The sequence below is a fragment of the Hoplias malabaricus genome, chromosome 16 (genome assembly GCF_029633855.1).
Source record: "Hoplias malabaricus isolate fHopMal1 chromosome 16, fHopMal1.hap1, whole genome shotgun sequence".
Classification (NCBI taxonomy): Eukaryota; Metazoa; Chordata; class Actinopteri; order Characiformes; family Erythrinidae; genus Hoplias; species Hoplias malabaricus.
The window spans coordinates 18,650,975-18,665,562 of NC_089815.1; the positions used below are offsets into that span (position 1 = coordinate 18,650,975).

General features: G+C 38.1%; 1 protein-coding gene across 2 annotated transcripts; it reads left to right on the forward strand.

The window, feature by feature from the left end:
- Positions 1-5,118: 5,118 nt before the first annotated feature.
- Positions 5,119-14,383, forward strand: LOC136672256 (mast cell protease 1A-like). Of its 2 annotated transcripts, none has more exons than XM_066648245.1 (5): positions 5,119-5,195; positions 10,429-10,579; positions 10,864-11,002; positions 12,430-12,681; positions 13,974-14,383. In XM_066648245.1, the coding sequence occupies exons 1-5, from the start codon at positions 5,138-5,140 to the stop codon at positions 14,118-14,120; spliced, it is 747 nt and encodes a 248-aa protein (XP_066504342.1). In that variant the 5' UTR covers positions 5,119-5,137; the 3' UTR covers positions 14,121-14,383. The 2 variants fall into 2 exon arrangements, with proteins under 2 accessions (XP_066504342.1, XP_066504343.1); XM_066648246.1 differs by having other exon boundaries at positions 12,430-12,651.
- The last annotated feature ends 205 nt before the right edge of the window (positions 14,384-14,588 follow it).

The following is a 14,588-nucleotide window of genomic DNA, read 5'->3' on the forward strand; positions in this document are numbered from 1 at the left end:
TCACTTCCATTTATGCCACTGGAACAGCATCATCAGAGCATGCCTGCCAACTAAGGAGATCTCAGTTCATAAAAGCTGTACTATTCGATAACATCATGGCAGCTACTGGGTGGTATAGTGGTTAGCACGTTTGCCTGTCAGCACTGGGATCTTGGGTTCATGTCGCATTTTTGTGGAGTTTCCATGTTCTCCCCGTGTCTGCGTGGGTTTCCTCCGGGGTCTCCGGTTTCCTCCCACAGTCCAAAAACATGGAGGGTAGGTTAATTGGCTTCTCTAATAACTGTTCTGGTGTTTATATGAATGAATGTCTGTTTGTGTGAGTGCATGTGTATGTGCCCAGATATGGATTGGCACTCTGTCCTGGGTGAAATCCTAGTGCCCGATGTGGTCCTCCAGGTGGACGGTCATTCCTGGTCGAGAGTACACTGTGCGTGTTTGTCTGCCTGTGTAGAAAGGTGCTATATAAGTGTAAAGATAGATAGATAGATAGATAGATAGATAGATAGATAGATACTAATCCATTTCCCACCAGCCTTAGCTGTTTTGAGATCAACTCTGACGACTCTACTGTGTTGCATAACCGCTACCCCTTTGTTGCTGCATCACATTTGAGGACCTGAATTACCAGTTATGCCATCCTCCTCCACTGTATACTTCTGTCACAATCATAATCAGTAAAAGATGTTCAGTTTAATCAAGATAATGCTATTCCTCTACAGTCTCACAAGGCACTCACTTATGCACCAGTTTATCAAAGGCAGTTCATTCATGGACCCTTTGCACCAGGATGCCATCAAAACTCTCAAATAAATTACCTTTCAACCTGAACATTCTGTAATGGCTAGCACTCCTGTAATTTTTAGGGTACGGCTCCATAAACAATCTTAAGCCTCCCTGAACTCCTTCCCAAAAACTTCTGAGTTCACCTCCACATTTCAGCCTCTACAGGCATGGCCCGTACTAGCAAATGGAAGTTATGTATTAACTTATTTTGGGAGTAGGATTATGCCCAAACTCCTCCTCCCAGCTATATCTACCCTGCAAATCCACTCTTTCCTTTTATTCCTCTATCCAGTGGGGAGTATGGCTTTATACACTTGGCCCTCCCAAAAACCTCTGAGTTAACCACCCCATTTCAGCCTCAATCAAGAAGGAGTTACCTTTATTAAACCCCTTAGGAAAAGTGAATGCATTTAAAGAAACATGTTTTCCCTCCTGGGGCTGCACACAATTTTACAGCACTGTGCTAAAAAGTTACATAGTTCATTTAAAAGTTAAAAGTAACATAGTTCAGTTTCTGTCGTCCTGAGCTTACGGTAGCGTAAAGTATGACAGAGGCTCTGTTTTCCATATTTCAGGTCAATAGAGAATTGCAATGATTTTAAAGCTGTAACTTTAGGGAAAATATTTTACATAGTTTTCCTTTAACTCATCCATGCACATGCACATTAGTGAGCAATTTCCTGCTCAAATTATAAGCAGTAAGCCATTCACAACATGAGTTGTAGGTTGTGTGCCACCTCAAACAGCGAATTATAGTCATATTATTATTATTACAAAAGGATTTACAGAACAGGAACTTTTTGCAGTGTGTTCCAGGAATGAAATTCTGAATGTGTTCGTACTTACAAAACTCATGTTGATGTTTCCCCCCTTTATACATTTGTCAGTTTAAAAAGGGTCTTTGTGAATTATCAGATTGTAGCTTCTTGTTTTTATTATATTTTTTCCTGTTATATGAAGAAATAGGGTTATATACAACTACAAATCTAAAATTGACATTTCTGAAAATCTTAGCATGCCATGTGATGTGTGAATTATTGTAAAATTTAATTATAAGACCAACAAGCACATCGCAAAACACAACACTGTATGGCAGAAGCACAGTGGTTCCAGTTTCATACCTAACCTTTTTTTTTACTAGCTCTGCTTTTCTCTTTTTACCCACTAGACCCAAAATTGGCTTGTGCAATTGAAAAACCACTGATCTAGTTCAAGCACTACCTCATCTCTTGTTATCAGATAAGATCTAAAGCTCTGTAGAAGTGTTAAAGTATAACCAGACTACACATAGTTGCATGCAAGCTGTAATGAAACTACACTATATCCATAAGGCTTTTAATAAGTCTTCTGAATGCTTGAATGTAATTATTACTGAATTAAGAAATCAGCTGTCAATATACGTTTTTTACTATATCCATAGAGAGGCAATAACTAATAGACCTTTGTTCTGTGGTCAGTGCTGCTGTTATTTGCGTTAGAATGGACTGTCCTATGAAGTGTTCATGAACAGTTCTCAGTTTTACAGTGCACAATCCTTGACTCACAATTTCCTATTTCAGGGGTAGTGAATAAGCAGCCCATTCTCTGAGTCTAGACCCAGATGCTGTCTTATCTGGATCTGGACTTGTAACTAAGAAACTATTAAGTTTCATTTTTAACAGAGTGTTTGGATTCAGGTTTAACGCCCCAGGGAATTACCAGATTAATCACGTGTTTCTGTATATCACACATGAGGCTACTCATCAGAGCTGGGCATTATGATGAGCACTGTGTCTCGAATGAGTGACACACATGGCAGTGTTCCAGACACCGCTGACCTGGGGCCAGTAAAAATAGCCCAAGGGAAGTGATAAAAGCTCTTTTAGGACACTTTCAGGATAACAGTGTTGTTAAAACCAGAAACTTTAAAATTAAGGGAACAATTATGGAATAAAATTCTCATAATGCTGAACATGGATTCACACCCTTCAGTATAAAGAACCAATCAGTCCCACCATCCAGCTATAAGAAACAATCATACTGTTGGCTGTGCAAAGCAATAAGTCAACTGCAACAACAAGTCATTAGGGACTTTATTTACATATGCATTTTTTTCAAAATCAGTGTTATGTGTAAATTTTACTTGAAATGGGACATTCCAAGACAGCAATGTATATTAGGCCCTAATGTGCCTCAAATTCGGCACCTTTGAACTGGCCCACATTTGTGTGAGTCATTAGCTTTTAACTATGTCTGGTCAACACAACACATGCCATAGCCCAAGTCAAACCTGGCTCATGATATTTGGCCCATGTCTGGCCCATACAGCATTTGCCAGTGCTATACACTTTTGCGGACTTTCATACTGTATGAGGAAACTGGAGCATCCAGTGCTCCAGTGAACAGTGATCCGAGGTGGGTCGAACCCACAACCCAGGACCCTGGAGCTGTGGTAGTGACTTAACTAGCAACATTTTGGTGACAGTTTTAAATTTATGTTTAAAAAAAAAAGACATCAAAGTCAATACAGGCACAATAATTACTTAAGAGCCTTAAAAGCTTTGGATATAAACCAGCATTTTCCCTTTTGCTAATTTAGAAGCTCTGAAATGGGCTTCAAAAATGTAAATGATTTAACTGTGTCTGTGTATAACCGTAAAAGTTGTGTGACAATGTTGCCATATGTGTCATTATGTTGCAACTTTATTTGCATTTGAGTTTGTGGTTTGGGTTGTGGTCTAGTCTTCAGCACAGATAGCAAACATTAAATGTTGCAGACATTTTGCACGACTGATGAACTGATTATAAACCGAACCTCCATTTATATATGGCAAACATTTTTCATATAGCAAATTCTTAGAGCAAGACCACATGACTGACTTCAGTAATGGTAACAGTGTCATGGATATTCATCCTGCACTTACTCTGCACAGAGAAGCCCCAAAAGATATGTGTTAAATACAGCTCTCCCTTTTCCTCTCTCAGAGAAAGGCTTTTGAAAAACACCTTTGGTATGTTCTGTGTTACAGTTAGTGGGCACAAAGTCAGTGTGGTAGTTGCAATCACATGTCTTATTCTGCTTTATTAAATAACTACTCTCCAAGTAGTTTTACATGTTTTATGGTGTACTTTCCAAATTTATTTATATATATATATATATATATATATATATATATATATATATATATATATATATATATATTTAATTAGCTTAAATTAATACTACTATATATTTGGTCTTTATTTTTTAATTTTTTAATTTTATTTTTTTATTTTTTTTTGCATTGTGAAACGTGCTTTCTCTGTTATTAGTATAAATAAATCATTACATTTTCTTTTTATGTGGAATGAATTAAATATTCTTATGTATTTTCTTTTGTGTGCTCTTTGGAAACACCTTTTTGATACAAGACATGAAAGGAGGGAAGTGAGGTCTGTTTACCATTTGTGCACTTTGTGCTCCTTTACACAACTCTGATGTGTAGGTGTTTTTAATCCAGTGGCTGAGCAAAATATGAACAACACAGCAAAGAATTAAAGCCCACTCCCTGCCGTTTTCATGTATTTACAAAGCAAGAACAAGTTAACAGTTGTAACCTACACAATCCAGCCCCCACATATCAGTAAAAGTTACACATTACAATTGTATCCAGTTGTTACTCCTTTGTTCCTTGTTGTTCCCATTTTCGTTAGCTGTACATACATTTAAGTACCAGTATGAGACGGTAAGAATTTTATACATACTGATTCAAACAGGGAAGTTACTCTGTAAATTGTGGGATGATGCAATATTAGTGCCAGGTAAGTCAACTTTAAAACATGGGCTGAATTAGGAAGTGTTAGTACATGTCCAGCAGGTGTGTGTTTTTTTCTCTGCTCAAGACATCTTTACTCCACAGATTTTGTCAGATTTTGTGCACCCTTTAAGTAAACCCATTTAGACAGCAGACATTGTATACATAAAGTTTGTATAATTTCGACAAAAAAAACATTTTAATAATGTGGCACTCTAGAGTACTTACACATGAACATAAGGCGAATAAGCTTAATGCCTATTGCTGACTACAGGGGTATGTGTTTACTGTTTGAACTATATACAGATATTAACATGGTATTAAATACATACTGGGAAAACACCTTCAACAGAAAAAGAAACAAGCTCGAGCATCTTTATTTTTGCAAAAAGTAATTAGCAGTTGTTATTATTCTCATATGACTGAACCACTTAATCAAGTGTGAGGTTTTGAGGTCTCAGTTCTTTCCACTGCCTTGTGCTTTTATGTAAATGACACACATCAAACCACAATAAAGCGACCCACCTGTGTATGTAAGCTGTTTTTAAAGGCAGCAGAACGCAAAGCCTCTTCACTGCACCATGTTTCTCCACTCTCTGCTCCTGCTGGCTGCTCTGCTCCCAAACCTCAGCCACTCTGGTAAGAATATATTAAATGTTTCATGATATGTCTAAAATATATATATATATATATATATATATATATATATATATATATATATATATATATACACGAACCGGTTCAAAGAGCCGGCTCTTGTAAGTGAACGATGGGAGCCGGTTCCCGTCTAAGACCGAGCCATTTTTTCAAAGGCTTGTCATTCAACCAATCAGAGAACAACAAGCAAGCTCCAGCCCTCCAACCCTCCAAGCTGAGACACTTGGTTTTCCCGAATGCCAATCTGCCTTCCAAAAAATAGTTGAAGAAAATGTTAAATCAGTTAAATGTTTGTCGACAGTTGTGGTTGTTTTAATCACTACCGTTGAATGCTGCTGTTTTGCACTTTGCAGACTATTTGTTTATTTTATTACCCAGAAATGGATGATTATTTAATTTAATAAGCTATTTTATAAAACCTACCTTTTGGGTTCCATTGGCTATATTTCAGAGTTTACAAGTGATTTTTTATGAAGGTGTTTAAATAAAAATCCAGTTATTTATACAATTGAATGTGTGAGTGCAATCAGTGAGTTATTACAAGACAGCCATAAAACAATTGGCCATTGCAACACTATTTATTATTTTTAATATTGAACAATAATATTTTGTCCATATAGTCATGTAAAATGTAGGTAATATTGTTATGTACCAGTGGAAATAAGTGGTAAAACAAAGAGCCATTTAGGAGCCGAAAGAGCCGGCTCTTTATGAAGAGCTGAGCCAAAAGAGCCGGCTCCCCAAAAAGAGCCGAAATTCCCATCACTATTATATATATATATATATATATGTGTGTGTGTGTGTGTGTGTGTGTGTGTGTGTGTGTGTGTGTGACGGTCCACTTTGTACATGTATATGTATGGTCAGAGACAGTAGTCATCTGTTGCTGTACAGTTTGCGTTGGTCATCCTCTAGTGCTTCAGCAGTGCTCTAGTGCAGAACAAGGCAAAAGAGGACAAAAAAAGAATGCAGAGCCACAGATGGACTGCATTCTGTAATTGTAGAATTACAAAGTGCTCCTGATCTGTCTGAGAGACAGCTGTCTTTCAATCTGTGTAGACAGTGAGTGTAGAAGATTCAAGATTCAAGATTCTTTGTCACATATAATTTGTTACAAATATACAGTGAAATGAGAAGTGACTGTTCCTTAGACTATGCAAGTATGTACAAGTTACAAGTATAATTTATCATTAATTTATAAATGCTACCAAATATAGAGCTATTATTAACAAAAGTATAGAATTACTATGTACATGTAAGGAATAAACCCAGTGCAAATAGTGCATGTTATAAATACATATATGTATACGCATATATACATGCATACATGTACATACATACATACAGATACATATGCATACATACATATACATACACACATTCATATACATATCTACATATACATACATGAAATGGTCATGATATTACTGCTGGTCAGTTTATATATTATAGTATGTTTATATTTGATTTAGTATTCAGCTCTGCTTATTTTCATACACTTTTCAGATAGACAACAGCAGAGTGCAAATACAAACCGGATTTCAAAAAAGTTGGGACACTAAACAGTTTGTGAATAAAAACTGAATGCAATGATGTGGAGGTGCCAACATCTAATATTTTATTCAGAATAGAACACAAATCACAGATCAAAAGTTTAAACTGAGAGAATTTATCATTTTAAGGGAAAAAAAATGTTGTTTCAAAATTTCATGGCGTCAACAAATACCAAAAAGGCTGGGACAAGGCCATTTTTTACCACTGTGTGGCATCCCGCCTTCTTCTTACAACACTCAGCAGATGTCTGGGGACAGAGGAGACCAGTTTCTCAAGTTTAGAAATAGGAATGCTCTCCCATTCATGTCTAATACAGGCCTCTAACTTCTTTGTCGCACCTTCCTCTTTATGATGCATCAAATGTTCTCTATAGGTGAAAGATCTGGACTGCAGGCTGGCCATTTCAGTACCCGGATCCTTCCCCTACGTAGCCATGATGTTGTGATTGCTGCAGAATGTGGTCTGGAATTATCTTGTTGAAAAATGCAGGGTCTTCCCTGAAAGAGATGACGTCTAGATGGGAGCATATGTTGTTCTAGAACCTGAACATAGTTCTCTGCATTAATGATGCCTTTCCAGATATGCAAGCTGCCCATGCCACAAGCACTCATGCAATCCCATACCATCAGTGATGCAGGCTTCTGAACGGAGCCTTGATAACAACTTGGGTTATCCTTATCCTCTCTGGTCCGGATGACATGGCGTCCCAGTGTTCCATAAAGAACTTCAAATCGTTACTCATCTGACCACAGAACAGTCTTCCATTTTGCCACACTCCATTTTTAAAGGAGCCCTGGTCCAGTGCAAAGGTCTGAGCTTGTGGAGCTTGCTTAGAAATGTGTTCCTCTTTGCACTGTAGAGTTTCAGGTGGCAATGGCGGATGGCACGGTGGATTTTGTTCACTGACAATGCTTTCTGGAAGTATTCCTGAGCCCATTCTGTTATTTCCTTGACAGTGGCATTCCTGTTTGAGGTGCAGTGACGTTTAAGAGCCCAGAGATCACGAGCATCCAGTAGAGTTTTACGGCCTTGACCCTTACGCACAGCCATTGTTCCAGATTCTCTGAATCTTTTGATGATGTTATGCACAGTTGACGATGATAACTTAAAAGTATTTGCTATTTTACGCTGGGTAACAGCATTCTGGTATTGCTGCACTATCTTTCTGCGCAACGATGGTGGAATTGGTGATCCTCTTACCATCTTGGCTTCAGAGAGACACTGACACTCTGAGAAGCTCTTTTTATACCCAATCATGTTGTCAATTGACCTAATTAGTGTTAATTGGTCTTCCAGCTGTTCGTTATATGCTCAATTTCCTTTTTCCAGCCACTTATTGCTACTTGTCCTAACTTTTTGGGATTTGTTGATGCCATGAAATCAACATATGTTTCCTTTTAAAATGTTACATTTACTCAGATTAAACTTTTGATCTGTCATCTATGTTCTATTACGAATAAAATGTTAACATTTGCCATCTCCACATTATTGCATTCAGTTTTTATTCACAATTTGTTTAGTGTCCCAACTTTTTGGGAATTTTTCCTTGTATAACCAAGGAACAGGCACTTCTATTCACGTCACAAATCTTGTTTGTTATCTTTGTGATTGGAGCAGTGTTTTAATCTGGTATAGAGTGGCTTAGGCTGTATTTATTATCAACATGGTTAAGCAACACTAATAGTATTTGTACCATAGTAATAAGGAGAATAGAGCTTCAAGATCAGCACTTCAACAGTACAATGTAACTTTTGACTACAGGCAGGAACACCATCCTCAGGATAAAACTTGCATTCAAAAGCTCATGTATTACTATTTTTTTTCCATAATGCAATATATATTGCAGGAATAAATATTGCCATACATTTTTTACATGTTATTTTTTTTAAATGCCACGCAGACTTAGTCTGTGCCCAGCATTATTAAAATCTACACTGCAATCTACATGTTTAATCCCCCAGCTCAGCCAGAACATTGGAGCCCCTTTGAAATCAAAGATATTAATAGGAATTTTACTTAGCCTCTTCTTTTTTGGGAAGTGTAAATATCAACATTATTTTTTTTTACTTTCCTGGCACAGTCAGTTTCAGGAGAGCAGAGTAATATCCTGATTTTTCCATTCTTAAATTTAAAAGTATTAAATTCTGATGGCCAGCTCTGCATTGCATTTCTGGATTTAACTTAACCTTGGCCACTTCACCTCTCCACTTAAACAACACAATGTAACTCCAAGTCAGTCACACTAACCTGTCCAGTTAGGAAGCAACACCTACTGTGAATCAATTTCACCTGCTGTTGTGTAAAAGTAACAGACAACAGGTAGAAATGAGAGGTAATTAGCAAGACAACCTCTACAAAAGAGTGGTTCTGCAGGTGGTGACCACAGACCATTTCTCTGTTCCCATTCTTTTTGGCTGATGTTTTGGTCACTTTTGCATTTTGTCAGTGCTCTCAAGGTCGCATGATGCGATATTTACATCCCACAGAAGTTGCTCAGGTTAGTGCAGCTCATCCTGGATGGCACATCAATGCAAGCTGTGGCAATAACTTTGCCTGTCAGCACAGTTGCTCAGAGCATGGAAGAGATATCAGGAGACAGGCCAGTACACCAGGAGACATGGAGGGGGCAGTAGGAAGGTAACAACCCAGCAACTGTCAGAAACAGGCTATATGAGGGTGGTATGAGGACCCAACGTCCACAAGTGGGGCTTGTGCTTACAGCCCAACACTGTGCAGGGTGATTGACATTTGCTACAGAACACCAAGAATGGCAGATCCCTCAGGAGAACATCCGTCGCCTCATCAGGAGCATGCCCAGGCGTTGTAGGGAGGTCATACAGGCACGTGGAGGCCACTCACACTGAGCATCATTTTATCTTGTCTTGAGGAATTTCCATTGAAGTTGGATCAGCCTGTAATTTAATTTTCCACTTTTATTTTGAGTATGATTCCAGACCTCCAAGTATAATAATTTTGATTTACATTGATCGTTTTTATGTTATGTGGTTCTCAACGCATTCCACTATGTAATGAATAAAGATTTTCTAATGGAATATTTCATTAATTGAGCTCTAGGATGTGTTATTTTAGTGTTCCCTTTATTTTTTTGAGTGATATGTACTATGGATAGGTTATAAACATAGAAAAAAATATATCTTCCGCACTGGTGATCATGCTTTAAAATCTTGTGATCATCTATTTGTTGAAATGAGAATGTAGACAGTCCATTGTTATTGGACCGTCCGTTATATCCAATTAAGACCTAAGTGCTTAACTGAGTGGTTAGTGAAAGTGGGCAAAGGCAAATGACAATTGGAATTGAAATGCAGCTCAGAATATAACTGCCGCAACATTTTAGTTGAAATAAAAAATGTATAAAAGCAGTTAAACAGTAGCTTGGAAAATGATGCAATTCATATCCTTGAATGACTGTTCTTTGTGTTCAACCATTGCATTTGGTGGCATATACTGTAACCTATATCACACTGTAACATTTCTATGTTTATTTAATGCATTTTAAGCATTTATTTGAACAGATTTCAGTTTCTGTATTCAACCAATTGTGACCTTAATTCTGCTTGCGATTTCAGCCAAGAATTTTCATTTTGGTGCATCACTGACAGGAAGTTTAATGGCAAAACCTCTGTTTTCTGTTTTTCAGCCAGTGTTAAAGTTGGCATAGTGAATGGCAAAGAGGTTATACCCCACTCCAGGCCCTATATGGTTTCTGTCCAGATTAATGAAAAACACCATTGTGGTGGCTTCCTTGTGTCCAATCAATTTGTCATGACAGCTGCACACTGCTATAAGAGGTAAGATGTTTATTCACAGTTCTTTTATTCTTTTGCATTCTGTATCGGCTTTATCTGGATCAGGGACCCAGTGCGCCTGCAGCCTTGCCAGAAATATAAAATAGTTGTGATAAATGTGATAAAAATGTCAACCAGTATGTCTTTACCCTGTCTGCTGTGCCATGACTTTAGCTTCTGTACTACAGCTTCTGATATAGCTGATATGTTGCATGATATGAAATATATTGTAATTATTGTAAGTTTCAGATTTAATAAGTATCTGTTCTGTTTACTCTAAACACCAGAATGAGGTTTACGGTAGTGGTGGGAGCCCATGACTTGACAAACAACAATGAAGGTTCTCGCCGCATTGAAGTACAGTATTACCATCTCCACCCCGAGTTCAATGCAAAAACTTTGAACAATGATATCATGCTTTTGAAGGTAAATAACTATGCTGAAACATTTCAAATACTTTTCTGGCCAGTTATTCCCTAGTGGAGGTGACGACTTTGTGGAATATATACACTAAAATTATACAAAATTATAAATTAATAAATATACTTTACCAAAAAAATAGCATCAAAGTTCATATAGTTATAACATATACATATATATATACAAATTGTTATGATTCATTTATTTATTTTTAAACCATCAAAGCATTTTCAGTGTTTGTCTTTGTTTAATGCCCTAAAGCATAAACAGTGAGAATAGTGCCACAGTCATTGCTACCCTGGGCTTGGCTCAGTAGAAAGTGCACTATGTTGGAGATGAGCATGAAACCTCTCCCAAGAACTCGCCATGCAAGAGCACACTATATTTCTACAATTACAGACTGTAGTCTACAGGTTTTTCTGCAAAATTTATTATCCCCATTTTACCCAATTTCCTAATGGTTAGGACCACCAGAGGGCAGGTACAATTTGGGTGGTAGATTATTCCCAGTGCTGCAGTAACACTGATGTGGCCACCTCATTTCTCCTTCATCACAGGATACTGCCCACAGGACCCTGTTGGGTGGATATTTTTGATTGGTGGACTGCAGTGACACTGAGGGCTTACCATCACACTGCAGCACTAAGAATGATCCTCCTCCCAAAACATACCTCCTCTATGGGGGTACTGGTCATTGAAATGTGCAATTACAATTACAATGTGTCTTCCGCATTTAGCCCATCTGTGGCAGTGATCACACACACACAATAGTGCACTAGGCGCTGTGAACACACACCCAGAGCGGCTGGCAGCCATCCCCAGCACCCTGTGAGAGTTTGGGGGATTCAGATGAGGGAGGAGGACACTACTGTTCCTTCACTCCCACTGCCCCTAATGTTCCTGTCAGTCGTGGGAGTCAAACCAATGACTCTTTAGTCCTAAGCCCTCTTCTCTAAACATTAGGCCATGGCATTTATGAATAAAGATAATTATTCAACACTGGCACTTAACCTCACTGATGTTTATTGTTACCAAATACAGTCATTAAAAAAAATAATAATAAAAATGTTTTTTTCCTGGGTGCTCCGGTTTCCTCCCACGTTCCAAAAACACGTGTTGGTTGGTGGTTTGGTGACTCCATAGGTGTGAGTGTGTGAGTGATTGTGTGAGTGTGTTTCACCCTGTGAAGGACTGTCCCCCCTTCCTGGGTGTGTTCCCACCTTGTGCCCAGTGATTCTGCGTAGGCTCTGGACCCACTGCAATCTCTGAACTGAATAAGCGCTTATATACAATGAATGAATGCATTCATTTTTCTTAGCTGTTCTGAATAATTTTACATTTATTGTTAGGTCAAGTGTAATTAACAGACAACTGTTAATCAGTCACATTTTTCAGCCTTGTTTATGACAGAGCCAACAATGATCTTCCCACAGCTGGGCGTAACATTGTCAAGGAGCAGCACTGTGAACTGGATCTCAATCCCTAGAGAACCTGAGGACATCCCGGTCAACACAGTCTGCAGTGTAGCTGGCTGGGGGCAAACAGGAAGCAATAGACATCAAAGTGATTGTCTTTTGGAGATACACACTGTAATCATGAACAGGATGATGTGCAGTAAGCTATGGAATTCTACGTATCCTGTAACCGAGGGGAAGGTGTGTGCAAAATCTCCTGCAGCATGTAATGTAAGAAAAAAGACAACAATTTATTGTCCATTACTTTTAAAAGTACAAGACACTGTAATAAACCTACATAAACCTTCATTAATGATTATTACCATTAGCGTCAGTTGTAGACTCACAGAAGAACAAATGTTATTTTGTAAATTATAATGTAATATGGCGCAGCAGGTAGTGTCGCAGTCACACAGCTCCAGGGGCCTGGAGGTTGTGGGTTCGATTCCAGCTCCAGGTGACTGTCTGTGAGGAGTTGGTGTGTTCTCCCCGTGTCCGCGTGGGTTTCCTCCGGGTGCTCCGGTTTCCTCCCACAGTCCAAAAAAAACACACGTTGCAGGTGGATTGGCGACTTGAAAGTGTCCGTAGGTGTGAGTGTGTGTGAGTGAATGTGTGTGTGTGTGTGTTGCCCTGTGAAGGACTGGCGCCCCCTCCAGGGTGTATTCCCGCCTTGCGCCCGATCATTCCAGGTAGGCTCTGGACCCCCCGCGACCCTAAATTGGATAAGCGGTTACAGATAATGGATGGATGGATAATGTAATACTATGGAGAAAAATCACTGACACGGACATACATGTATATTTAAATTTAAACATTGTATATTTGATGTATATATATATATATATATATATATATGCACATCATTTGATAAACTTGAAATTGTGAGGTGGTGAAATATTCAGATTCAAAATTCAATTCAAATTCAGATCTCAAAAATAAAAATCTAGGCCTGAAGTCAACCAAACAGTTTCCTCAGGAAAAAGTAAACGTCCACAGAGTTATAGAATGCAGAATTTACCCCGTCACAGCCACCAATGACAGAGCTGTCTTACCTCTGTCCCAGGTCCAGATCTAATGCCCTCTTTCAAGTGTGCTGATGACATATAAGGGTGTGCAAAAGGGGTGCAAGTGTTCGCCTATTCAGAGAGCTGAGAGCAGAATTGGGATACACTCTACTGCACGTCTCTTTGTCTTTTGTGTACATCACTATCATCACACCAGTTTTTGTCACAGTGTATTTTCATCTTTTTGTTTATGTCACATGTTGCACTTTAAATATATCTCAAACTGTAATGTTTTGTGATTCATGGGGGGGGGGAGACCTCTATTCTAAAAGAAGTTTTTTTTCCATAACATTTTAAACCAACCTTTATGACATCTGTCACTTTGTGGACTAAGGCTTTAGACATATGTTTTGTAGGTTTAGGTGAGTTGTCATGTAGCCTTTTAAACAATGACCTACAGTACTCTCTCCATTCAGACAGTTACCCATTCCACTAATACAATCATCTGTTTTTTAACAGGGAGATTCTGGTAGTCCTTTGGTCTGTGGAGGTAGAGCAGAGGGTATCGTTTCCTTTGGTGAGCGTATATGTGACCATAAAGAAAAGCCCAATGTTTACATCAGAATCTCTGCCTTCCTTCCTTGGATCAGGTCCATCATTGGTTAGTCTGAGAGAGAACCTAAAAGGAAGCACTTGCCTTATTTTATAATTTCATTTACATTTACAATTTATATATAAATATATAAATTATATATTTATAATTAAATTTACAATTACAAAAAAAGCATTTCTCAAGCATATTCCTGGCTGTTTCTCCTTTTCTTTTTATTGAATTTCAGAACAACAGCCACACAATTAATGTAAGAATATGAATGTACGAAGGACATGTTTTTGGATGAGCTTCTACTGTAAGACCTTTGCTTATGTATTAAACACCTTCTACAAGTTCTTTGTTTGTTTATGTGTTTGTTTTTATACACATTTGGATTGGTTGGGGTAGATACATTTGTACCTGCCCAGGCACAGCAGATAGAAACTAGCTTATTAGCCAACTCTAGTGCAAAAATTAAAAATATTAAAAATAAACACAATAAATAAATGTTAAATAAATATAATTAAGCGGGCACATTATGG